Source organism: Acomys minous (genome assembly GCF_964271855.1).
Source record: "Acomys minous genome assembly, chromosome: 8".
Lineage (NCBI taxonomy): Eukaryota > Metazoa > Chordata > Mammalia > Rodentia > Muridae > Acomys > Acomys minous.
Window position 1 is genome coordinate 107,650,300 of NC_140489.1, and position 26,400 is coordinate 107,676,699.

Consider the following 26,400-nt stretch of genomic DNA (forward strand, 5'->3'; position numbering starts at 1 on the left):
GTGCAGGCATACCAAACAAGTGGTAGAGGAATAGTTATATAACCTATATTCTGTCTACTTGGAATATTATGTAGCTATTAAAATATGGATTCTTAAGAACATGTAAAAATGTATAACAATGAACTGTATGAAGAGTATATATGTAATCATGCAAGCACACACTACACATTTTAACCATCACTTGGACCTCTCTCTAGGTTTTACTAGTTTGTGAGTTATGGATGCTATAGTCAAAATTATCCAGACAAATTATGTCTTCGCCCTTGCTTATCTTCATTCCCTCTACACCTCCTAAAACTATTCTGAACTCACTAATGGGTGTTCCTCATATCTACTACTCTATGCTGGTGAGCTATAGTCACAGAAGGCACCTACCCAGATCTTCTGCTTAGACTAACCCAGGTCCATGTTTCCCCGAAGAGGTCTCTCGCCAAATGCTGGTGTGTGTCTTACCTGAGTCTCTTGTACGCCATGAAATGCTGGGGATGAGTGCTTGATGACTGCTGTTCATTTCTTTCTTCAACCCTATCTGGCTCTTTGACTTTGGAACCCCCAGAGCAGCCCTGCTTCTTAAAGTATCTCAAAGATGCCAGAAGGTAAGTGCCAGAAGGTCTGAGAGCTTTGTCTATTTTTGTCTGCTGACCTTGCCAAGTGTTAGAACACTGTTTGACTCATGGTAGACAGACAATAAACATTCATTAAATGAAAAACCTTGTGAAGCTTCTAGCCTTCCAGTTTCACTTCACCAGAACTCAAGGGGACAGAAAGGGACCAGGGATACACAAAGGTGCCTTCTGTAGCCACGGGAATGCTGTCTACTCTCCAGCAAAATGGCTACTGACCCTTACTACTATGCTAGGCATTTTATGGACTCAATTGGAAAACCATTTGTTTTCACTAGTATGCACATATACCCTAGTGCATTTTCTGCTCCTAAATATCATGGCTGGGGTAGTTTTTAAAACGAGATTGTTTAGTTCTTAGTTTTGGAAGGCTAAGAGCATGACATTGCTTCTAGTTGGCTTCAGGAGAGCACTTGCTTTCTGGTAGGGGACCTGCTATGGTCCTGAGGCAGCACAGAGTGTCACATGGCAGAGCAGAGCAAGCTTGCTAACTTAGGTCTCTTTCTCTTTTTACAAAGCCTCTATAATAGTCATGAGTCCCACACCCTCCTGACCTCATCTAATCTTCATTGTCTCTTAATTGACAACACACACGCACGTATGCATTGCACGTACCTACTCACCCACAAAGGGGAACCCATCACAGACCAAAGTAACAATTGAACTAAAATTGAGCTTGGTGAACTCATGAGTTTTTAATTGGGGCTACTGACAGGAGTATTAGGGGTTACTTACAGGAGCAGGGGTAACTCAAGAAAAGCAGCTGCATCACTTTGACCCCAACTTGGGTGTCAGCTCATAAACGCTGCAGCCATGGCACTCTCAGCATGATTTACAGATAGCCAGAGGATGCCCTCTATGAAGCCTCTCTGGTTAGAGTTGCTTGCCTAGGAGCTGCTAACTCCTATGAAGCTGGGAAGAGGATTCTCTGAGGTTTTGTTTACCATCTGCATCAAGAGATCCTCTCCCTTCCCTCTGGAGGGAGTGCTTCACTCTGTAGAAACAGCCCAACATCTCTCAAGAGCTCATCTCCAAACACCCCTAACATCACTTGGGAGATTAAGTTTCCTTGTGAGTTTTGGAAAGAGCAAACCTCCAGACATAGCAGCTGGTAAAAAGAGAAATATTAAAAGAGGCGTAGATTCATACAAGATGCATTTTTTAAATCTAGCATCCCGAGGGAGCCTTTATGAGAATGCTAATCAGTTTTTGCTCAGCTCCTATGTGTTGTAGAGTATAGAAGAGAGTGATGAAAGCATCGTGACCTCTTTCTACACATTCAAATGACAATGGGAGAAGAGGGGACAATATAATCAGAGTAGAAGGCAGGTTGGTAAGTGATGTAGGAATGATATTAGACACCCCATCCACAGTTGAAGGTGCCGCCAAGATTCTTCATTGACTTAGCTAACATCATCATCTCTTCGCTGATGAATATTTTTGTTTCCTGAGTCCACATTTATCCCAGAATTAACATCACCAGGAATTTGGCTGATTATGATGTCAAAGGGTTTTATTGAAATGCTGCATCATTAAGTTAGATATGCTTGTTGAGGGTTGTTTTTTTTTAACTCTGAAAATACTTAAAAATTCTAAATATAGGTTCATCTCGATTCATTTTCTGAGTTGCAGGAATAAATAAATCTCAGACAGATATTAATAATGAGCTTGGTGGGAGTGTGAAATTTGTATTTGGAAAGGTTTACAAAGTTTGCAAATCAGTAACAATTTTAAAAGGGTAGATGCTTCTCCTTAATATTGCTGTAGATAGCTTTGGCTTAAGTGGTGATACTTGGTCTCTGAGAAAGCCTTTTGCAGAGATATTACAGAAAACGCAAGGCCACAGTGACCCAAGTGGCCACACATCCCTTTAGATAGCTGCAGTGCTGCCCTACTCAGATGGCCTATACGGAGAAGGACTGAGATCACCTTTAGGAATCTCTCTCATGCATTATGGGGCAGATTGACATTTTTCCAGCTTGACATGTCCGTGTCTTTCCCCAAGTACTGAAACTTGGGCTCCAATCAGCATCCATCACTTAACAGATGAGATCTAGCCCCTTGCACATGGGTGACAGTTATAATGATGTACAGTGTCCTCATGTTATATTTTGAAATTTAAGCCCTGTCAGTCACATCTGGTGAGATGGAGAGATTTGCATCTTGCCTCATTTACTGATCTGGTTGGTGCTTTGAGAACCAGAATGTTGAGAATGAAGAACTGTCTGACATCACAGCACCCAGCCATCTCATTTTGCAGATGGAGATAATGATAATCCACTAGGAGAGACCATTTGCTTTGGTCTTGAAGGAGTGTTGACAAAGGATGTCCCTAGCTTAGGGTGTTTGGGAATTTGTGGTGTTTATCATCATGGGGATAAAAGAGACTTGGGGTTTGGGAAGTAGTAGGCGCCACTACTGAGGCAGTATCTGCAATGAAGAACGTGAAGAGGAATTCGGTGCTAGGACCCATCTACTAAGTTCCTCGGGGTATGCACAGTAGTGAGGTAGCTCACAGTGGTGGCAAGGTTGATGATAAATGAAGAGGAAAGTATAAACAAAGCTGAGATGATGGATGGTCCCATGACGAACTGGAAGCTTTGGCGTGTTTGATAGCACTTCCTATCTCCTGCGTATAAACAGAGTACAGCATAGAAGCCTTTGGTAATGCCCACCAGTCTTACAAACATGCACTACTTATGGAATTCTTGTTTGTAGTCATTGATATTTTGGCCTTGTTAAAATCTATATTTACCTTAACATGGGTGCAGTGTCCTCTCTGTTCTGGTGTCTGATTGGCAGAGAGGGAATCAAAGTGGCCAACTACACAGGGGTCCCGCTCAAACTAAGGCACCAGCCAAGGACAATACAGGTGGTAAACCTTCAACCCCTACCCAGATCTAGCCAATGGACAGAACACTCTCCACAGTAGAGTGGAGAGTGGGATATGACTTTCTCACATACTATGGTGCCTCACCTTTGACCATGTCCCCTGGAGGGGGAGACCTGGTGGCACTCAGAGGGAGGACAGCAGGTTACCAAGAAGAGACTTGATATCCTATGAGCATATACAGGGGGAGGTAATCCCCCTCAGGAACAGTCATAGGGGAGGGGAATAAGGGGAAAATGGGAGGGAGGGAAGAATGGGAGGATACAAGGGATGGGATAACCATTGAGATGTAACAAGAATAAATTAATAAAGGAGAAAAAAAAGGAAAAAAAAAACAACAAAGTGGCCACCTGAGGTAGATAAATCAAAATCGAGCCCTGTTTGAGCTGGTGAACTACACCAATGCTGTAAATCCATTTCTAAAGTGCTACTGCTTTTATGGCTCTTGCTACCATGTTTAAAGAGGGTGCGGTGGGTAGGGATGCTGTGGGTGGGGCACTGTGGGGGTGCTATGGGTAGGGGTGATGTGAGTGGGGGTGCTATGGGTAGGGGTGATGTGGATGGGGTACTGTGGGTGGGGCACTGTGTGGGTGCTATGGGTAGGGGTGATGTGGATGGGGTGCTGTGGGTAGGGATGCTGTGGGTGGGGCACTATGGGGGTGCTATGGGTAGGGGTGATGTGGGTGGGGTGCTATGGTAGGGGTGATGTGGATGAGGTGCTGTGAATGGGTGCTGTGAATGAGTCTATAGACGAAGCTCCTGTTATTGATGCCTTCCTCCCACCATTTTGTAGGTATGAGAGCACGCCTCAAGCCTTGAGCATGATTTTACTTGTAAAAGGTTACTTCTCTGCCTAAAGTTTTAAACCAACTGATTACTCTAAATATTTGTGAAGTTTCTTAGTCCTTGTAAAATGCAAAATACTTTTTTATCTTTTAACAATGAAATTATGCCTACATTTTCTTGTCTGGTGTCTAATAAATGTTGTGCCCTTTACAGAAGGAAGGTGCATGCGTGTGGTGCATGTTTAGCTGCCACTAAAGTGTTTGCCTTTGTTCCTGAGTCTCTTTGAAATTGTCTTCTCCCTTTGTCATGTCCTATAGAATATATTAACACTCTATTTCACATAATGAAAATCTCCCCCTACCTTAAGAATGATTGTATATAAATTCAGTGAGCTTTAAATGTTCAGAAATGTAACTTGACTCTACTGCCTAAGTATTCATTTCAGCTTATAAGAAAAAGAACTGGGGAGAAGGCTCAGTCAGGAACATGCTTGTCAAACAAGCACAGGGACCTAAGTGTCATCCCCAGATCTTGAAAAGTGGGGTGGGAGTATTCCCTTGTAACCCCAGCACCAAAGAGGTGGAGATAGGCTCTTTCTTGTGTCTCACCAGCCAGCCTGATTAGCCTACTTGGCAAGTGTGCTCCAGACCACTGAAAGACTATCAAAAAAAAAAAAAGTGGGTGGGACCTTACGAAAAATAACACCTGAGGATGCCCTCTGGCTTCTATACACCATGGGCCGGCACATACCGGTGGCCCCCTCTCCCCCCATATATAAAATAAAATAAAATAAAATAAAATAAAATAAAATAAAATGAGGTTCAAAGACTCAAGGCCAAACCCACAGGGCATATACATAGAGTACAGGCCTCCCCTGCCTCCTCAGCTTACTTAATCTCCTTCTGTGATTTTCCTTGGTTTGGTCTCCTATGGTTTTCTTTTTTTCTGGTGCTGTTTTAGTTTATAATTCACTTTTCTTCTGCTTACTTAGTCTGCCTTACATCTTTGTGGACAGAAATGGAAACACAGCCCTTGTCTCTCCTCTCAGCATATGTACTTTGTCTCTCTCTTCCCGGTCTCCCGCCTTCCTTGAGGTTTTGGGCCTTTCTAAGCTCTTCCACCACAAGACCTTAGCTCACTTAATTGTTCTCTAAACACTCTATGAGGGGCTTTTCCTAATACTGGCTTCTTTTTCTTTAATGTTTTGTTTCTTTTTACCTCCTTGGACAAGCTGGGCCAGATCACCCAATCCCCTATGCTCTTTAGACAGAGTTTTCTAGTCAGCAAAAGTTAGCAGATAATCAGGAGCTCCCAGTAGGTGATTTTCAAGCAAAACTGTGACTCTTTACTTTCCAGCCAGTTACACACTATACTGCCTTTGCTCATGTGAAGAAGGAGGCCTCCTCAGTTCCTCGGTTCTGAATTCAGATGAAGGCAACCATGGAGGCATCACCTTGACTCTTAGCTGCATTACTTCTTCTTGGGACTGTGAAGCAGACTAAGTTACAAGGAAGACAAATCTGTGTCTTGTTTAGGTTCTTAGGATCTGTAGTTATCTCAAAAAAGAAATGGAGAAAGAGAAAGAGAGAGAGAGAGAGAGAGAGAGAGAGAGAGAGAGAGAGAGAGAGAGAGAGAGAGAGAGATTGATTGATTAGACTGCTGGGTAGGTAATGCAGGACTTTGCCCATGCTACCCAAGTGTTATACCACAGAGCTACATTCCTAACCTAGTTGTTAATCATGTAATATATTTATCTAAAGATACATAGCTATAGTTTCAACCCACTTTCTGACTGAAAAAAAGGAGGAGAACCCAGGTGACAAAAAAACTTTTGCTTTCTAAAAATGTTGCCGCCTTTGTGGATTGAGAAAAGATACTGAGAAACAAGCTGAGGTTTTCTAAGAACATTATTCTTCTAACCAGAGATAAGTGGCAAAGTTGAAGCGATTGAAGTAGCTCGTCCTCTCAACTCCAAGCATGTGCGTGTCGTGTGCATTGGCAGGGGTAGGCTCTCCTTCAGATGGAGGGTTTCCTCTGTTCCACCTTCAGCACCATGAGCAATAGTCAGTGCGCAGGCTCAGAAAGTCCTGGGCAGGCCGAGTTCTCAGGACTTGCTGCAGCAGGGCTCAGATCATTGTGAGGGCAGCCATTTAGGAGTAAGCAGCTGAAGTGTTTTTATAGTCACCCGAAATAACTGGAGAGAAGGAGGCAGCACCGAGTTTCCTTTGTATTTGAACCCAAACCCTTAGCACTTGTTATTTAAATGAGATTCCAGTTTGCAATGTAGAAGGTGAAAGTTCTTTCCTCCCAAGTTCCGGAATACCACGAGTTGTTTTACAAAACACAGTGAATGACGGAGTGCATCTGAGATACCTGATGTGTTTAAAACTTCTGACTGGTTCTTCTAAGCGGTATCCATTGGCTCGTTTTTTCCCCTTTTATAGTAGCATCATGAGCTACTTCGAGACGTTGTCATGAAATTACACTTTCTGGGATAATGGAATGATGGTCCGCATGCCTCTTGTTTATTGCGACAGTTCTCTGGTGACTATATGATGCAACATAGTGAATTATGGTGGCGGCCAGCAAAGTACCACTCTGACAAGGTTATGGCGTTTCTCAAAGCAGCGTTCTATGTTATACCTTCTGGTTAGATTTTCCAAAATATGTGAGCCGTAACCAGAGTTACAACCAGCATACCACAGGCTTCTCAAGCCAACCTAAAGGGGAACTCATTCCTTTTCCTCTTCGTGTCCTGACAAGGCTTTATAGAACACTGCTGTGGTACGAAGACCGAAACAGAAAGAAGCTATTCAGAGCTAAATTCTACAGTCTGTATATTGGTTTAAAGGTTTTTTTCTTCCTTTTGATATATAAAAGACAACGTAAGTGTAAAATCTGCCTGCTGCAAACAGCTCAATCTGAGATGAGGCAAGGGGCGCTTTCTATGCTGTCCTTGAGGTTTTAGAAAGTACGAGAACAAGAGAATAGATATATTGTTCCTCATTCATAAGAGTTATGAATGGTGACCTTTTAGTGATTAAAACAAGCCATCCAGAAGTTGTTTCTCTGGTGACTGGGGACACAAGGTTATTGGGGGTCTCATGGATGACTGTCGTATTGTCTCAGGCTAGTGCGGTTCCCAGGATAGCCGTAGGGAAGCCACCTCTGGGGTGAAAGGTGCGTAGACTTAGAGGAACTAAGCCCACATCAAGGTTCAGAGTCTATTAACATTTTTAGAAATATTTAGTAAAAATCAATTGGTTAATTTTTAAAAAGATAGTTATTTCTATGAATTTATGTCAATATATATTATAGGTAGTCCTTACTTCACATCTTTTAACAATATCTGTCTGTCTGTCTGTCTGTCTATCTACGTATCTACCTACCTACCTACTTACCTATGAATAAAGGGTCTCACTATGTAGCCTTGGATGGGTTAGAACTTGCTATGTATACAAGGCTGGCCTTGAACTCAGAGATCCACCTGCCTCTGTCCCCCTAAGTGCTGGGATTAAAAGTGTGTGCTACCACTGCCTGCCTTTACTCTGTAGCATAATAGGAAGAAAAAAATCAAGCTGCACAACTTTTAAATATCTTTGTCAAAATATGAGAGGGGAGGATTTAAGTAAGTAGAACAAAGGAAACAAAGCAGTAAGGCTGAAGTTTTTGTTTCTTTTTTAACTAGTCTATAATTGAAAATGTTAGAAACATGAGGGATTTAAGTGTCTTATTTATTTGATTGAAACCAGTCAAGAATGGCATGAGGACATTTCATTTTTCTCACCCTGTATAATTTATGACATAAGATCTCTTTTCTCTCCTCTAAACCAATATTGGCCTGTGAGTTGTGACCTCTTGGTGAGGGTTGGGGGGAGTCAAACAACCCTTTCACAGGGGTTGCCCAAGGTCCTCCTCCATATCAAATATTTACATCATGATTCATAATGGTAACAAAATTACAGCTATGAAGTAGCAACAAGAATAATTTTATGGTTGGAGTTACCACAACATGAGGAAGTGTATTAAAGGGTTGGAGCAGCAGGAAGATTGAGAACCACTGCTCTTAACTGGATAAACATTATCCTCTTCTGGATACACATTAAGACGCAAATTCAAAGTAGTAAACAGTTTGAAATGTGCGCTATGCGGTTCTCCTTCCCAGAGTGCCACAGCTACTTCCTCGTTGCCCGTGACATCTTTTGATTTATCCACTTTTGCTAGACATTTTGTGAGTTTTATTGTTTGGTGGTTGGTTTGCACTACCTGCCTTGGTGTCTGTGCTCCAAGTGAGAGATGTGTAGTGCCCACTCATCCACAGAACTTGAGAGGAGACGGGATTAGCCACAGGTTGTGGTATACACCTGGCATTATCGAAGTGACTGGTGCACAGAGATGGCAGTGAAGTTGACATGTGATGTGTTATTGAAGGTCAACAACATTCCCGCAAGCTAGAAGTAGAGAGTGCTTGTGTTCCGGTGATGAGTTATTCACGGGGCGTTGGCGTAATGTATTAGTATATTTAAATAAGTATGGGACTGGCCGTCTTCACTGTTACCCGGTGTACATTGAGCACATCTGCCAAGCCAAATTATGGCTTTGAAATTGGAGTCAGAATTGGAATAGGATTTACGAGGTTATTGACTTTACTGGAGCCATTACATCTTCTTTCACCTGGGACTTCTCAGAGTGGCTGGGATACCAGTGGGGAGGTTCAGGAGTTCTCCAGACGCCAGCTGGTCTGGGTTTGTGACCTGCTAACGTTTTCCAGGTCTCTCTAGCCTCCTCCACCTTCTCTGTTTCTTACACATTCTGCTCATCCCCTCTGCAGCATTACATTGCTTCATATCCCTTTTCATGCTCGCTGCCATCACCCTGAGCCCTGTTTTCAACTTGCTCCTCGGTTATTATGACAGTTTCCAAACTGGCCCTCCCAGCGTTGTCACTTTTCTGTTCCACTAATCCTGAATGCCATCTGCAAAGCAGCCTCCCTGGAGCATGCTGGCAGCCTAGCTAATCCTCTCCTTCAAGCCTCGGGATAACTTGTCCATTACCGGGTAAATTCCAAACCCCATATCACCTCCTCCTCTGATGTAAGCCTTCACGGCCCAGCTTATTACCCGATCCCGTCCCTTCCTCTAAAAGCCTGGGTTTTAGCGAGATACATTGACTCATTCTGTCCCTAGTGAGCTGCCTCTTCCTTTACCCAGATGACCTCTCTAGAGTGTACTGTCTGCATTCTCAATTTTGCCCAGTCCCAAAACTTCTCCCCAGCGCTGTCTTTTGGAAAGTGCTTTTTCAATCAGTTCAGGAGTTCTAAAGGATTTTATTCATATTTGACAGTCATTGCTTCTTTGCAGTTTTACTTATCCTGCATCGTTCAATGTCACAGGTTAGCTGGTAAAAGTCTCAAAGGGCAAAGACTAACTCTTCTTTACAACCTAAGAAAGGTATTCAACAAAGCAGGCAAACTGTTTGTCTCCTTATTCTCTGTTGTGTTTTCTTTGTGTTTATGTTTATCTTCTTTTTAAAATGAAGATTTTAAACCTTAAGCGTTTCTGCTAGATTCTGAGCTACGTGTGAGGGGTAAAAGTAAACAGGACTGGTTCTCTGAGCTCACAGAACTTTAGTGGAGGGAGCTGTACAAAGAAGTAGCCAGACAACTGTCAACTGTCATGTAGTCAGGGATGTGACCTGAGCGGTCATGACTATACTTTTGAGGAAGCCCAGAGGAGAGGCAGTACTGAATGCTTCTTAGAGAGGCAAAGGACAGGCAGAGTCTAAAAAGCAAGCAGAAAGTCTGTATGTTGAAGGGAGCTGAATAGAAGGTATCCCAGGTGAAGAACCTCATAATAACTTTGTCAGTTCTGAGTAAATATCAGTGGGCTATTCTGTTGAGGAATGAGATGGGCTCAGAAGTGATGAGGTTGCAGAGGGAACGGGACTCCAAATGATTGAAGGAGAGGGCGGCTAGAATGGATGTTGGATAAGTGAAGAGAGGGAGAGACAACCACATTTTGCTAACGAGCGCTCTGAGCTGTGAGAAGGGAGGTGGTCACAACTGTAGATGGGTTGAGGTTTTATTTGAGGTGGGCGCTGCCTCTGGGATGTATTCACGGAGAGACATAGCTGTAGACCGTTCAAAGTTCAGCAAAAAAGCTTTAACAGGAATCTCAAGTTTGGGGACATGATGGAATCATAACAAAGAATGCGGAGCCGACCAAGAAGATTTTTAGAGCCAGACCGTAGTATGAAGCAGTGTTTGAAGGATAATCAAAGGAAAGCTTGTGCAAAGCATGTGCAGGTGGAAAGGGGGAGGAGGAAGGGATCTGTTAGTTGAGCAAGGTATCACAGTAACCAAGGAAGACTGGGATCTCAGCCTGTCAGAGTTAGTGACACAGAGAGACATTAGTGTGGCCTTAGGAAGACTGGGTTCTATGGAGGAAAAAGGAAGATGTGTCTTGTTCCAAAGTATCTCATATTGGGAAGTGAAGAAAAAACTCTGGCAAGTCTGTAGTTGTGGAGGACACTATTTGAAGAACATAAAATCTAGAAAGAAATGGAGTTAAGAGGCCTTTGTCGTTTATGCAAGAAGAAATATGATGGCAGGTAAAGGCCATGAGGATGCATCCCTACAAGTGAGGAGTGTCAGCCTTAGCTGAGTTTATTCAAAGTTAAAAACTGAAAAGTCTTCACTGTTAAGGGATATCTATCTATCTATCTATCTATCTATCTATCTATCTATCTATCTGTGTTTGTTTCTGTTTCTCCCTTGACTGGACTATCACACAAATAATTACACTCTTTTATATTTATAAAAGAGTAAGCTTCACAACACAATAACTGAGGCAGTTATTATGATAATCTTAACCCTCTAAGCTAACTTGGTTTCCTCCCAGTGTACATCGCAGAGATTCTTACACTTTGTAGCTTTCCCTCCTCCAGCTTCTTCTTCTAATCTCTCTTGGACCTCTCCCATGGCTGAATCCTCTACTTCCTCTTCTAACTCCTCCTCTCCTGACTGGCAGGAAGTCCATCCCTGTTCTGTCCCCTATTCAGTGATTGGCTGTAAGCTGCTTTATTGGCATATCAGTGGACCATTGGGAAGCAGTATATATACAACATTGAAACAGAAGATTCTCAGAACAAAGATTGCAGTCTGATATGGGAGGTACAGAAATCAGCATTTGAATTATACAATAACCTTATGCCTACATTTCACCCTGTGTATCATCTTATCTTTTGATCTTTCAAGTGAACAAACTTCAGACTACTCAGATACTACTAGGTTTTAGGGTTGATTTGGTTTTGTCCAATGAGATGACAAATTAATTTAAGCATGTTTCAAACTATCTTAGCTTTTTGTCCTAAATAGTACATAGTTCAATGTCTTTTACAGAAACAAGAACAACATTTTCATTAGTCTTATTTGTTCCTTGATATGTTCCATGAGCAAATATTTAATACCCACTATGTAGAAGGTATCTTTTAGGTACTGAGGACATGAAGGTGGCCAAGATATAAATACCTCTTCTCTCCATGGAGTTTCTAATACAGTTAGTTAACCATCAGTAACTAGGGAGGGAAGCAATTTCAAATAACAAGAGATGGTTAAAATTGTACTGTGATACACAGTAATCCTGAGTGCTTACTTCGTGTGTGTGTCTGTGTGTGTGTGTCACACAATCAACTATTATATAACATAACACACATTATACACATATATAACATTAAATAACAATATATACATATATAATTAGCTTTGTTACATTCTTATTTATTTTGTGTGTCAATATTTGTATGAATGTGAGTGTGTATGTGTGTCAGGGAGCATATGTGGAGGTCAGAGGACATTCTCAATGAGTCAGTTCTCTCCTTCTACCATGTGTGTCTTGGAAATCAAATTCAGGACATCAGACTTGACAGCAGGCACTCCATCCCCTCGGCTGTCTTTTTCGACCTGTACCTATTTCATTCCCCCCCCCCCCCGAGAACTTTTCTTCCTGTTGTTGGGGCAGTCCCCAGCTCAGGGTAGCTCAATGCCTTTCAGTTGGATAATAGGATCTCTTCAGCCACATATCGAATCCCAGTGGAAGAGCGTGTCTGCAATAGAGTGTGTGGTTGCGTGTAGTGGGAGGGTTGATTGGGACTTAACCTTCAGGAAACTAACCAACTTTCCACATGGTCTCTTTTTCTTTTCAGTAATTTGCCACCTCCCATGTATGAATGGTGGCCAGTGCAGCTCAAGGGACAAATGTCAGTGCCCTCCAAATTTCACTGGAAAGCTTTGCCAGATTCCCGTCCTTGGCGCCAGTATGCCCAAGCTCTATCAGCACTCCCAGCAGCCAGGCAAGGCGCTGGGGACTCGTGTCATCCATTCCACACATACCTTGCCTCTAACCATGACCAACCAGCAAGGAGTCAAAGGTAAGCTTGGCATGCTCAGTTTGTTCATTACCTGGTCTTCTGTTACGAGGCCAGATCCACAGAGAAGTCTCTAACAGATAGCCGGGACCGGGCTTGAAACAGAAGAGAGTGTGTGGATCTGTGACTTGAGAAGTGGCAGTAGAGCTGGGATGTGAAAACCACTTATGTGGCTGCAGGACTGTCTAGGCCACAGTGAACTGGCATCTGGAAAATAGGATAGCCAGAAGACCTGCCTGCATCCCTGGGATGCTTAGCACTATGAAGTGATGAACGTGCAAGGTTGGAAACAGAAACAGGAACTGGGTCAGGGTCAGACCCCGACAGCAGCAATAAACGTGGGCCCAACCATCCCCGATAATGAATTTTGTAGCTGACAAATACTTGATATGAATCCTCTACGATCACTTGACTTTGCTGGGATTCAATCTGTGCATCTGTAGGGAAGGCAAAGTAGGTCACTTGGAGCTCAAAAGTTCTGTGACTAATTCATTCTTTCAAGCTGGCATCTTTAGAAATACATGACTTTAAAAGGGGGTCAGGAGAGTATTACTGGCTCTAACTGTTTAAATTCTGAATGTGTCAAAAGATGAACTTTTTGTTTGAAATTTTCTTTGAAAGGTACACAAAGGCAGTCTTGTTACACATATAAAATAACACACATTAATGTGTCATCAGAAAGAGTTCAAATCAATCTCTCTCTCTCTCTTTCTCTCTCTCTCTCTCTCTCTCTCTCTCTCTCTCTCTCTCTCTCTCTCTCTCAAACAGATAAAAGAAGCATACTTGTGAAACTAGATTTCTATTTTTAGTGGAAAAATTAAGTCATATCTTTTCCAAATATAAAATTTCTATAAAAGAAATTTTATGAAATATACAAAAGTGACTAATCTCTTAAGACCTGTTATCATTTGGTAAAGTGTACTCACCTATGGTAAAAGCATCATGAATTCATACTTTTGTGATCCTAGTTAAAATAGTATTCTTGTTTTTGAATATATCATTTTGAGATACTTTAATGACTGTATATTGCTGTTTTACATAAAAGTTTTATTACATAATCATGTGTGTGTGTGTGTGTGTGTGTGTGTGTGTGTGTGTGTGCGTGCTCACATGTGTGCCACAGAGCATGTATGGAAGTCAGAGGACATACTATGAAATCAGTTCTCTCCTTCCACCACGTGTGTCCTGTGGATCAAACTCAAGACATCAGACTTGGTGGCTGATGCCTTTACAAGCCCAACTTTACCATCTCATCAGCACACAGTCTGTTTTTTTTTGTAAGTGTATAAATTTGTCATTTTTAGTACAAAATTCTCAAAAAATTTTATGTCTATGTCACAAACAGATACTTTGTATGTGTTATCCTATGTGGCGTCTATATTGGTAGGTGTGTTTGTATAAAATACATTTTCTGTTTAAAAAATTATGGCTTTTCCATTAATTATTCACAATTAACAAATTGTCCTCCTGATCTTTGTAGTGAAATTTCCCCCCAACATAGTCAATATCCATGTGAAACATCCTCCTGAGGCCTCTGTGCAGATACACCAGGTTTCCAGAATTGATGGCCCAGTGGGCCAGAAGGTGAAAGAAGTGCAGCCAGGCCAGTCCCAAGTCTCTTACCAAGGGCTTCCCATCCAGAAGACCCAGACAGCACATTCCACGTTCTCCCACCAGCAGGTCATTCCACATGTGTATCCAGTGGCTGCTAAGACACAACTTGGCCGATGCTTCCAGGAAACCATTGGGTCACAGGTGAGCAGTGTGGCCCAGGCCATCTTGATAATATTTTATAGATGGGACATCATCCTATCAAGAAATCAGACCTGGTACAAACAAGTTTCTATAGAAGAGACTGGCAAGCTGTGGTGATTTTACAAATAAAGTTTTATTGGAACACAGCCCCACGTATTCATTTACTTTTCATCTATGCCAGTCTTATGAAGGGATGGCAGAACTGAGTAGGTCCAGTGAGGGCGTGTGGTCTGCAACACCTATTTGATTTGTGGCCCTTTACAGAAAAAAAGTCTTGCTGACACATGATGTATAGAATAATTGTAAGTAGTGAACTTTTGGAGGTATTGTTGGAATTCTATGGTCACGTGTTTATATTTTTTAGTTGTGATGATCTGTGTGTAAAACATGCCAGGTATGAGATGTGGTACAGGAGTAACATTATACAAAGGTGTTTGAAAATACTTGTATAGTGCTTTGATAATTTAGATGTTGGTAAATATAGTTTAATTTTGAATCTTCAATGTAATAATAATTAATATCATGTTTTGTTTTATTATAATTTGAAATTAGGATGGCAGTGAATAAATGGTTTAATGTGAACTTTAAAAATCATTGAATAACTTAACCTTACATAACATAACATAACTTAACCTTACATCATCAAGTGAGAGAATGATCATTTCCTTTCAAATTCCTCCACTGAGTCTTTACAGTGAAGGTGTCCTAATTTTTTAAAATTAATTTTAATTAAAATATAGTCATATTTCCCACTCCTCCACCCAATTCCCACCTTGCTCTCTCTCAAAATCATGAGTCTCTCATTTCTGTTCCCCAACCACTTGGTACTGCTGTTTCGGGTCATGTGATAATGATATACTTTGTCCTGTGATCCTCTGTCTGCTTTTTGGTTCTCGTTTAAATACCCTACAACTAGAGTAAGGAAGAAGTGTTCTTCATTCCAAAAATTATATGTGGAGAGGTGGGGAGCTAAGAAGGAAAAGGAGAAATGATTTGGAGCTATAGAACCAGTTGTTACTGCTTAGGAAACCTTTTTAGATACTAAGTCAGTGTAGGTTTATCACTGTCCTTCTAGAAAAACTGAAAGTTAGCTTGTGGGTTTGAGTGGAGTTGCAGCCTATAGAACGGAAAGATATCATGGGGGAATTAACAGACCTTGTTTAGAGCCAGGAGCCCAGCATTTGGTGGCAGAAAACCAACTTCCTTATCTGCAAGTGGGAGGCAAGAGTATAGAGCTTATGAGTTATGTTAAGATTAAACAGGCTAATTAATGTGAGCCACGATTTGTAAATGTCACAGAACTATGCAAATATTAGCTTAGAGGGTACTGATAGACTCAAACTTTCAAAAGTAGCCAGAAATCTTGGTTGCTTATGTTTATGTCATGTATCTTCTCAAAGACAGGGAAAGACCCTAGCCTTGGCAAATGTAACATTTATCTGGCCACAGATACCTGAAGTACCTGCTTTGGGACTAACCCTGATTGCCCTTCATTCCATTGAAAGATGCATAAGACTCTAGTATATCAGTATTCCTGGTGTGGTTTTGAGAGCTCTGGCATGATCAATGGTTTAATCCATGGATAGTTTAAAATTGGAATAGGCTGTTGGGAGTTGGTAGAATTATGGAAGGCAGCTGGAAGAGGTAGGTCACCAGGTTGGTGCACGAAGGCTGTCTTTGCTCTATGAAGTGCTCTTCACCACAGGCCCCAGAGTGTGGAACCAGCCCACCATCTACTGCAATCTCTGCAGCCATGAGCCAAAAAGCATCTCTACCATCTACTGCAACCTCTGCAGCCACGAGCCAAAAAGCATCTCTCCTCTCAGACTTCTCCTCAGGCACCTTGTCATAGTGACAAAATAGTTGACTAAAAAGCAGGGCACTTGAGATAACTTTTCATTCCTCCACTGAAGTCCCGTGTTAGCAAATGCTTCGGCAAGAAGGAACGTCACCCATTTAAATGTATCTTTGAATTAAAGGGCATGGATAGATACAAACAATGTGGCTAAAAATATATTTTATACGCATCACAGTTTTGCCTCAGATGAAGCTTGGAGACAGAAGGTGAATTTGGTGCCATTTGCATTGTTTAGTCATTCCAGCTTAGGTTGGTCATGGAGAAAGGAAAAAAGCAGATCCTTTTAAAACTGTGTGCCCAGTACCTTTCTCCCCAGTTTCCAAGTTGGAACAGAGATGATAAAAAAAAAAGGCTTTTAAAACAAAACATAACAAACTTGTTATTCTCCTATAATATCGGGCAGATGATGCTAACTAGAAAAGATGAAAGCAAATTACTTATAAGTCTAAACTGGACTATTCAGCTGAAGTGAACTGAGTGATTGATAGAGTTGCCTAAATAGTTCAAGCCCAGTGGAATACCCTTGCCTTATCTGGATCCTGTTCTGACTTTCGGCTGAATGGTCCAGACAGTGATCTCAATTCTTAATTCATTTTGCATGTGTAGTCACCGACACACAGTTTCAAAATAAGACCTATTTCATCAGACATTCCTAGCGTGTATTTGTCTTTCTCCTCGAGAGGAATACTGTTGGAAGGCAGGTATTGCCTAATTGTGTAGTTCAGATGGAACATATAATTATTGGAAATTAATCAATAGTGTATAGTTGTATCCTGCCAAGATGGTGGAAACAGAGACACAGGTGTTGGTGGGTTTTAAATGGGGTCAGGGAGGAAAGCCGAACTTGACATCAGTTTCACCTTGCTCATTGGGGGTCTTCAGTAGTTGAAGCTATTGAGACTTAGCATGAGTAGATACCAGTAAGCAATTAGATCTGTCTGTTGCCATAAGAGGCCATACACAAAATGAGCTTGACAGAAATAGTCCATATTTCTGTGGCACCTTCTAATATTTAGGCCATGAACTCAACATGAACTCTAAGTGTAACTAAGTCCATGGACGTTTCCTAGAGTAAAATTTTAGATCTATCTAAATAGTTGAGAAAAATGAACAATTGTTTATGAAGCCAAATTTACAGAGCAAAAGGGGGAAGATATTCAACATATAGAAAAGAAGACTTTTAAGAAATAGATGAGGAAAGAGTCTCAAGAGGCCATAGAAGCAAATGGCTTAGAATTCCTGACAAACTTTGGTGCACAGATTTTTAAAGATCTTAAAACCGAGGCCTAGTGAAATACACATGAGGGGTGGTAAGGTCAGCATATCTTGAAGCCCCCTTAGCAAGAACTGAGGTCAGCCTTGTTAAAGGTGACACAACCACATGGGATGTGGATGGGCCTGTAAAAATGTCCAACCTAAACCAAATAAAGCTGCACAGTTAAACTCTAGAAAATAGAGAATACTGAGAGAACAGGAAAATGCCAAAATTATCACACAGGAACAGAAAACAATAGATCCATAATGTAAGACAACATTGCCCGTTTATAATCATGCCATAAAAACAAAAGGAAGGTGATGCTTTTTCTAGAAGGAGACACAGGAGACATACAGTAGATGGGGGTTAAATATTCTCTTAAATATTTTAAGTGTGTCCGGTATCCGTGGAGGACAGAGGACAACTTGGTGAAGTTAGTTCTCCCTTTCTCAGGGATTCCATCTAAGGCGTCAGGTTTGCAAGTGCCTTTTCCCCCTGCTCCATCTCACTGAACCTAAATCAGAATTTGTTTCAGAAACAAATGGAAAAATTGAACTGGTTATTAGATGGGTGTTACTTTGGAATTTTTAATTGTCTAAGGGTGATGATAGTGTTGGGTTTATGCAGGAAAATGTTCTTATTCTTATGAATTGAGTGATAAAAGTTTTAAGAGTGATGTATCATAGTGTCTGTAGTTTTCTCTCAGAATGTATTCCATGCACAGATGTGGAAAGATGTCAGCAGCCTTGGACTCTGAGAATTCAGCATACAGATTATCATCAGTTCAATCAATCTTTCTTTCTTTCTTTCTATTTTCTTTTTCAAGCAGAGTTTCTCTGTGTAGCCTTGGCTGTTCTGGACTCACTTTGTAGATCAGGCTGGCCTCAAACTCACAGAGATCCACCTGTCTTTGCCTCCTGATTACAGGCATGTAGCCCTGTGCCCAGCTCACAGCAATCTTGGAATGGCCTAGCATGTTTGATAACTTTTTTTTTTTTATGAGAAGAAAGAGGAACTAACCAAATTTTCCTAGACTTATAAATAGAATACTGTATTTTAAAAATGAACTTGAAAATACAACTTTCAATGCATTGAATAAAATTTGGGGAAAGGAGATTTCTCAGGGCTGTGTTTTGATTGGGGCTGGATATGTGGATTCTAGATATGAGATGTTGACCTTGTATCAGGGTCAACAAAAGGAGATTTGAAGATAAAGATGGGTAGTTCAGGGGATGGATTGCCAAGAACTGGGTATAGAATGTTGGGAAGAAAGTGGGTGTGGTGTACTGAGCTGTTCTGAGCCTTTTTACTTCAAAGCCAGGCCAATGTTCATTGTCATTCAGTAGCTGACCCGTGAGAGGGGGCACTTGGAGGACGGCAGCTGGCTGGGTCTCTAAGGATAAGTCCAACCTTGATTGGTGTTAGGAATGATGTATTCTTGAGTATAGGTCAAAGTGTGGGGATTTATCAGTGAAATGCAGGGGGGGATAATGCAAAAGACAGTGATCAACGAATAGATCTCCTTGCAGTATACTTATGATAGTGGAGAGCATTTCTTCGGACATTGTCATAAAGAGGAGAGAGAAATAAGTAACTCCTCCAGCACTAGAAATTTCTGCAGTGATTGTCACCTTTATACAGTGCCAGGATGGAAATGAAAACATTCCTTTTTTACCTTTGCAGAAAGTGTTATTTAACTTTTTTCATTCTTCTAAAATATTTTCTTTAAAAATTTTTATTTATTATAATTTATTACATCTCAACTGTTATCTACTCTCTCTTATCTTCTGGTTCCCACCCTCCCTCCATCTTCTGCCCTATTCTAAAATATTTTCTTATCTTAGGGTCAGCAGGAATTACTGAGTACATTTAAAGAATAGAAGTAGACAAGAAATAAGGTGGCTTTGAGGGCACTAAGTCACAGTCTTGCCTGACTTTAGCTTCTTTGTTACTTGAAGTAAATTGCTGCACTCCATATGTATTGTAACATTTGCGAGTTTGTTCACTCTGTGGCTGGGTTGGAGTTTCATCTCCGGTGGCGACAATGACCAACTCTGAACTTGGAACGTGAACGTTTCCATCCCCCAGGTTTCATCTCTAAGGAGAGGCTCGGTTTCAGAAAGTCCCTGTCAGATAGATCTATTATTTCACCACAGGGATGTCAAATCTACACACCTCCTTCCTTGTGTAGGGTGAATTTTATCTCCAGTTGTTTCCCTTAATAGTGACTCAAATTCAGATCTTACATGGCTTCTGTGATTGTTCCACATGGGTTTTACTGACTGCCCAGTTGTTGACAACAAGTCTTTTACAGTGACCCAGCCATGCCAGACAGTTTGAAAAGGCCCTGATTGTGACGTGTTTAGAATCCCAACAATAGAGTTCAGGGTCCAGCTTCCCTGCTGGCCTTGTCCTTGCCAGGTTACACAATCGTGTGATCGTGGCCTCTTTGTTGAATGCGGTAACATGGTCTGTAATTAGACACAGGCGTTACAGAGAAAGCAAAGCAAAATGTCTCAAGACCTTCACATTGCAAATGCTGAAAGAACAGAAAATTCCACATATAAACACCCAGATTAACTATGAAGTGCAGAAATACTGGAAAACCCAAAGTAGATATAAACAGAACATTTTTATAGCACTCTAACATAGATAAAGACGATAAAAAGCCACACAAGCCCACTTTCATAGGTTGCAGTCATGGAGAGTTACAGAAAATAGCACAGGTGATCTTGTAGAAACTTCCATAAAGATCACAAAAATCATAAGCCACCAACTTGATGATAAAGGTATCTAGCATCCATTTTACTGAAGAAAAGAATCTTGCTAGAGATTAGACGGGGGGAGGGGTGCGGATAGTACATGATGTGAAACACCTAAGTCATTGGAAAACATCTGTTTCCATTAATTATCCACCTCATAAATAGTAAGTCCTGAGGCAAAGTTGAGCTTAAGTGACACAAGAACTGTTTGGTAGTCTCTTGGAGGTGCCAGACGCCATTGCGGTGGTTCTCACTGGGCAAGAAGAGTGGAAAGAGAAAGAACCAGTGGAGAAAAACATTAATTGGAGATAGGTCTCTCTTGTGAAACATTGTCAAGGTTAAAAATCTCAGTGGTGAAATGCACATGTATACTTGTGGCTTTGTAGAAGGGGAAATAGGACCACTGCTTTTGTTTAAAATAAAAATAAACACTGTTGAGAAATGAACGGGAAAGCTTGAACTGGGAATGGAAAGTATCCTAACTGCTTGGATTAAAGTACTACTTAGAACGTGTGTAAAGAAAAACTTATTAGCTTTATTTGCATAGATTCTGTCCCAATTCTCATTGCTATGACAGGATACCTGACCAAAAACCAAGGTAGAAGGAATGCTTTATTTTGGTTCACAGTTCACTTTGAGGGAATAGAGTCTGCAAGGTTGGGGAGGCATGGGCCCTGAAACTGGCTTAGTCCTGGGTATCATGAGCTTGTGGCACGGCTTCCTTGCATCTCTGAGAAGGTGACAGCAAAGAGTCTATTAGCCTGAGCCCAGGCTGTGGAGGAAACCCCAAGGTCTGCACTGGGACTTTAGCCTGCTAGTTATTCCCCAAGGCCAAAAGGTTTCACAAGCTCCTTAGTTAGCTCATCAGCTGGTGACCAGGTAGCCAAGAATGCAAGACACTGAGGGACATTTTACATTAAACCCCAACAGGGACCAAAGAGAGCCTGAAGAAGTAGATGTGAGGCCTGTTAAGCCCATGTCAGCGAAAAAGAGGGAGAGAGGGAAGATGACAGGGAGACAGAAAGCAGGGGTATGGACTGCAGACTTTCAAACCAGGTCTCAGTAATGGGAAAACACTTTATTGCTCCGTTGACAGAAGCTGGGACACTGAGTTTTGCTTAGAAAGCTGCTCTTTAATTTCTATATATTATAGACTGCCTCTATAAATTAATGGGGCGAGCCTAGAGCTGAAACTGAAATCCCAGCTTTGTTCCAACAGCACACTGGGATTATCTTAACACTTCCACACTGGTTATTTCCCTAAATGGTGTCCAGAAACTACCAAAACAGATCAGATGTCTAAAAAATAAATGCAGGGCTGGTGAGATGATTCAGTGGGTAAGGACACTCGCTGCCAAGCCGGATGACCTGAGTTTGACCCCTGGGACTCACATGATGGGAGGAGAGAACTGACTCCCTTTATGCATGCTACTGCATATGCAGATGCCACCCCCAGATACATAAATAAATCTAATAAAACTTTCTAAAAGAATAAATGCTTACAAAACCTTGACCTCTGAATTATACAGTGCTCTTCTTGTCTGGAGATAGCAACATTCCTTTCCTGGCTCAGCAGAAGGCGAAAGTCAGTGTGTGACCTTCTTGCTCCTTGCTGTTGACTGAAGTCCTCTGCCTTTAGGGCTGGCCTTGCTCAGGAGATGTGAAATGGGTCAGAGCAATGGCCTTTGCCTTTTAGAGGTGCTTCTGTCCTGAGCTTTGGGAAAGCAGAGCTGGCTTTCCCAGCCATCTCCCTTTCTCCATGAACAGAGCTCCGGGCTGGGGGTCTATTGATGACATTTACTGAAGTTTGGCCTTCTTCTGGTGGAATGAGTCATCAACACCAGCCACGTCTGTGCCATCTGGGTTTTTCTTCAGTGCCCCTCTCAAGGACTCCCTTGTCCTAATCCAAGAAACAGTTAATGGAGTGTTAGCGAGTCTCTTGTCTCTAGTGTCTCTGACAGGGCTGCTCTCTGGACTCATCCTTGCCAGACATTACCTGTGTCAATAGCAGAAGGTTTTGGTGAAGGTGTTTTGTACATCTCAGTGATAGGTTCTGAAGCTCTTAAGTGTTCGCTGGTCATGTTCCAGAAACTTCTGCCAGACAGTCTGTGAGGGGGCCTCTTGCCTGGAGCAGAGAAAGATCAGCAAAACACAGGGCTAGGGTCCAAAGGAGGTGGGGGAACACCACTCGCACGAGCGAGAACATACCTTCATGTCACTGAATTTCTGCCAGCCGAGGGGAGAACTGCTAGTTTTACTTGGATGAGGAACATGGAGCTCAGACATTGAGAGAGTCAAATATAGATTCCCAGAACTGGTGGGACCCAGACATGGTACTTCCTGTAGTTTAACATCCAGTCTTCACCCAGGCAGATGCTCTGTAGGTGCCCCAAAGCCTGTCAACCTTAAGGTTTTACTCCCCCTGACCTGTCCATACATAAGCAAGTCTGTGTCACATCACTGGTTTTCCTTGACTCCTTTCTTACATGTTTTTCTACTTTATTGGCCATGAAAATACTTTTTCCATGACATGGAATATCACCAAGCTTCCGTATTTTACCTTTAAGGCACACCAAAACTATAAGCCTACTAATTATTAGGCTCTTGGTTTTTACACAGGGAACAGATGTTGAAAACAATTATGAACCAGAACTGGGGCTTTTGGTAAGCCACTTCTGATACTGGCAAAGTTCTGAGTGTACCGAAAGGAGTTTGAAGAGAACATAGCTTGGCCTGATGGAGTTTTATACTCTGTACACTACAAGAATGTTTAAAGACTTAGAGGCTGGTTATTTCTAGGAGCTAAAGTCGCTTCTTCTCCCTATTCCATTTGATAGAATTAATATTTTCTAAACTGAAGTAGAATTGTCTGGCTTACTAAGAGAAAATAGTTTGGAATCTGTGACAGAAACAATTTCATGACCTATTCAGAGAAATGGTAAGATTTGTTCATCTCTGCCCCATGCTATTCCTGATATGATAATAGTGCTACAGTTTTTCTAACACTTCCATTTTCTTCTTCTTCTTCTTCTTCTTCTTCTTCTTCTTCTTCTTCTTCTTCTTCTTCTTCTTCTTCTTCTTCTTCTCCTCCTCCTCCTCCTCCTCCTCCTCCTCCTCCTCCTCCTTCTTCTTTTATTTAAGTATTTATGTACAAGCTGATTATCTGCTATTAAAATATCCTATTCAGAGGCTGTACATTGTCCCTGGTCATGTTGCCATCGCATTGTTTTTCTGAGGTTTATTTAAATTTTAATTATGTGTATATGTGTCTGGGATACACATGAGTCCATGTACCCCCCAAAGGCTGGAAGAAGTCATCAGATCTGTTGAAGCTAGAATTACAGGTGGCTGGGAATGCCCTTACATAAGTTCTGAGATTTGGATTCAGCTCCTCTGCAAGAGCCACTGAGCCAGCTGTCCAACCCTGACACTGTATAGTTATGCTTTGCCTGAATTGAAGGAGAAAAAGAAAAACAAATCAGAACTGAGAGTTGGTGTATACCCATGACCTTCATATCACTTGTTATTTTCTTAAGCAATCTGAAAGCTTAGAATGGCCAAGTCAACTCAAGTCTCAAGGATTTGCCATCACTGAGAGCGTTTTAAAGCTATCCTCAATTTCTGAATGGCATTATAACATGTGAAACAAGGAGCTCTAAATATTTCGAACAAGACAGCAATGCCTCCAGCATAACCACTTTGCAGAGGACTTCTTTAGATCGGGCAAGTTTTAACAGTTAAGAACACAGTCCCCACATCCTGTGGCTTTGAGGCAAGCCTCTTAGTAAAACATTACATTTTTATAAAATGGATAGATGATAGAGAACATTCACAGCCATGACCATATTTGACCTTTGAAGCAATGTGCTATAAAGAAAGCAGGTATTCTTGCCTCCCATCTACTTTTGTGACACTCGAGGCCCAGAGAAGTTAGGCCTAGTGTGCACTGATTCTCCACTTCAAGTCTATAGCTCTCATTCCATTTTAGCAAGTACGTCATTTCTTGTGCCCAATTTCATCATTGCATCTTGGACTGAGAAGCCTCTCAAGACATCTGAGTCTGGTGCTGTTGTGCTGTGATACTTTTCACATCTTTCCTCCTTTTTTTACAACTATAGGCACTATTGATACAATATATGCACAAGGAATATGGACAGAGTAACCTAGACAAATGTCAGCTACAGTGAATACCTGTCTTGTTGTTTCCAACTCCTCCTGACTTGAGATGGGTTCTCTCAAGTGTCATTTCCTTGAAAGAGTTTTCTTCAATCCACTTTGCTTCCTCCTCCTCCTCCTCCTCCTCCTCTTCTTCTCTTCTTCTTCTTCTTTTTCTCCTTCTCCTTCTCCTTCTCCTTCTCCTTCTCCTTCTCCTTCTCCTTCTCCTTCTCCTTCTTCTTCTTCTTCTTCTTCTTCTTCTTCTTCTTCTTCTTCTTCTGCTTCTGCTTTTCTGAATTCTTGCTGCATTGCAACCTAGCTAGACTATTTATGATTTAATTATGTTCTTCTTGCCATTAAGCTTGTGCTTTTCATGAGGGGAAGGCCCTCGTGTATGGGCTGAGTAACGGGCACATATGAATCACTGCTAATTGTATCCACTGCTCCAGTTGGGCCAGGCTGTGAGACAATAACAAGCCCAGCAAGTTTTGCATGGACTGGATAGCTCTGGGGAAGTAAAGGACTCTACCTCGCACATTCCCTGGGGCCTGAGCTAAGGGTGCTCATGCAGTATTATTGCACTACTACTCACATACTTTGCCAAGAATTGAACCATGACAAGACTTGATTCCCATAGCTGGGGAAGAGAGATGCTGTCAGGAACATTGATCCTATTTTCCCTCCCCATTGCTCAGGTACATGATCCTGTCAGATATTTCTGTGGACTGAAGCATATGCCCCAAGTTCATGTATTGAAACTTCTGCGGTTACTATATTGGTAGTAGAGGCTAAAAGTAGATAACTGAGGTTAAATGAAATCATAAGGGAGGGGCCATGACATGATGGGATTCATATCATTAGAAGAAATGGTACCAGAATACTTGACTGCATCCTGTCTCTCTTTCTGCAGACTCATAAGCAAGCAATCCTGTGAGCCCAGAGCCAAATGGCTGCTGCCTACAAGACAGGAATTGACCATTGCTAGCTCTTTAGATCTTGGGATTCCAGGTTCTACAAGTGAGAAGTAAATGGCTATTGTTAAAACCATGACTTGGTTTGGGGAAGATAGGTCAGTTGGTTAAGTTCCTGTCATACAAGTGTGAAGACAGGAGTTCATTAAAAGGCAAGCAGACGGGCAGATGGACAGACAGCGATAGGCATGGTGTAGGGGGTTGAAATCCCAGAGGCAGAAGGTTTCTTGGGCCTTGTTGACCAGCCAGCCTAGCTTTCTTGGTGAGCTCCAGGCCACCTAGAAATGCTGCCTCACAAAACAAGATGGGCAGTGCCTGAACTACTATACCAAGGTTGACCTCTAACCTCTACACAATGTGCACATGTGCACACCTGCATACATCTACACAAAGCCATTTAGTTTATGGTTGTTTGTTACAGCAGACAGGTATGTATCAGACTGTTTCAGAATGGGAAATGTTGGGAAACTAGTGGCTATTTGTTGGGCGGTAACTGTTCCTGTCATAAGTGAATGGTCAGTAGACAATACAAGCTTAGCTTCTGTTCTCAGGGACGTAAATGAACCTGTTGCTTTTATTTGTGGCTTTCTGATTTTATACATGAGTTACATCTAAGCCACTGGTAATTAGTAGCTTTAAGTTCTGTGCTGTTGGGAGGGACCCATAAAAACTAAAAACCAAATGGGAGGCCTGCCTTACAATTTTGCATAGTTCTATGAAGCCTGACGTGGCCTTTGTTTCTTTCACCATCTCTATAGAGACAAAAGGAGAACTGCTAAGCAATGAAGTTTCACATAGAAAGGTACCTAGCATCGTTAAAGAAATAAACAATCCTTTGTTCATCATTCTGGAGGTGATCTGGTTACCATAGTAACAACAGATATACCTATGCACCCATACTTATTTTCTCACCCACTAAAG

General features: G+C 41.7%; 1 protein-coding gene across 8 annotated transcripts in view; it reads left to right on the forward strand.

The window, feature by feature from the left end:
- The window catches only part of LTBP1 (latent transforming growth factor beta binding protein 1), a 381,021-nt gene that overhangs the window by 201,442 nt on the left and 153,179 nt on the right, over positions 1-26,400 (forward strand). For all 8 annotated transcript variants that reach the window (XM_084793790.1, XM_084793789.1, XM_084793788.1 and 5 more), the window contains 2 exons: positions 12,502-12,726; positions 14,204-14,478. In XM_084793790.1, coding sequence (XP_084649916.1) covers positions 12,502-12,726; positions 14,204-14,478 — 500 coding nt within the window. The remainder of the gene's footprint in view (positions 1-12,501; positions 12,727-14,203; positions 14,479-26,400) is intronic.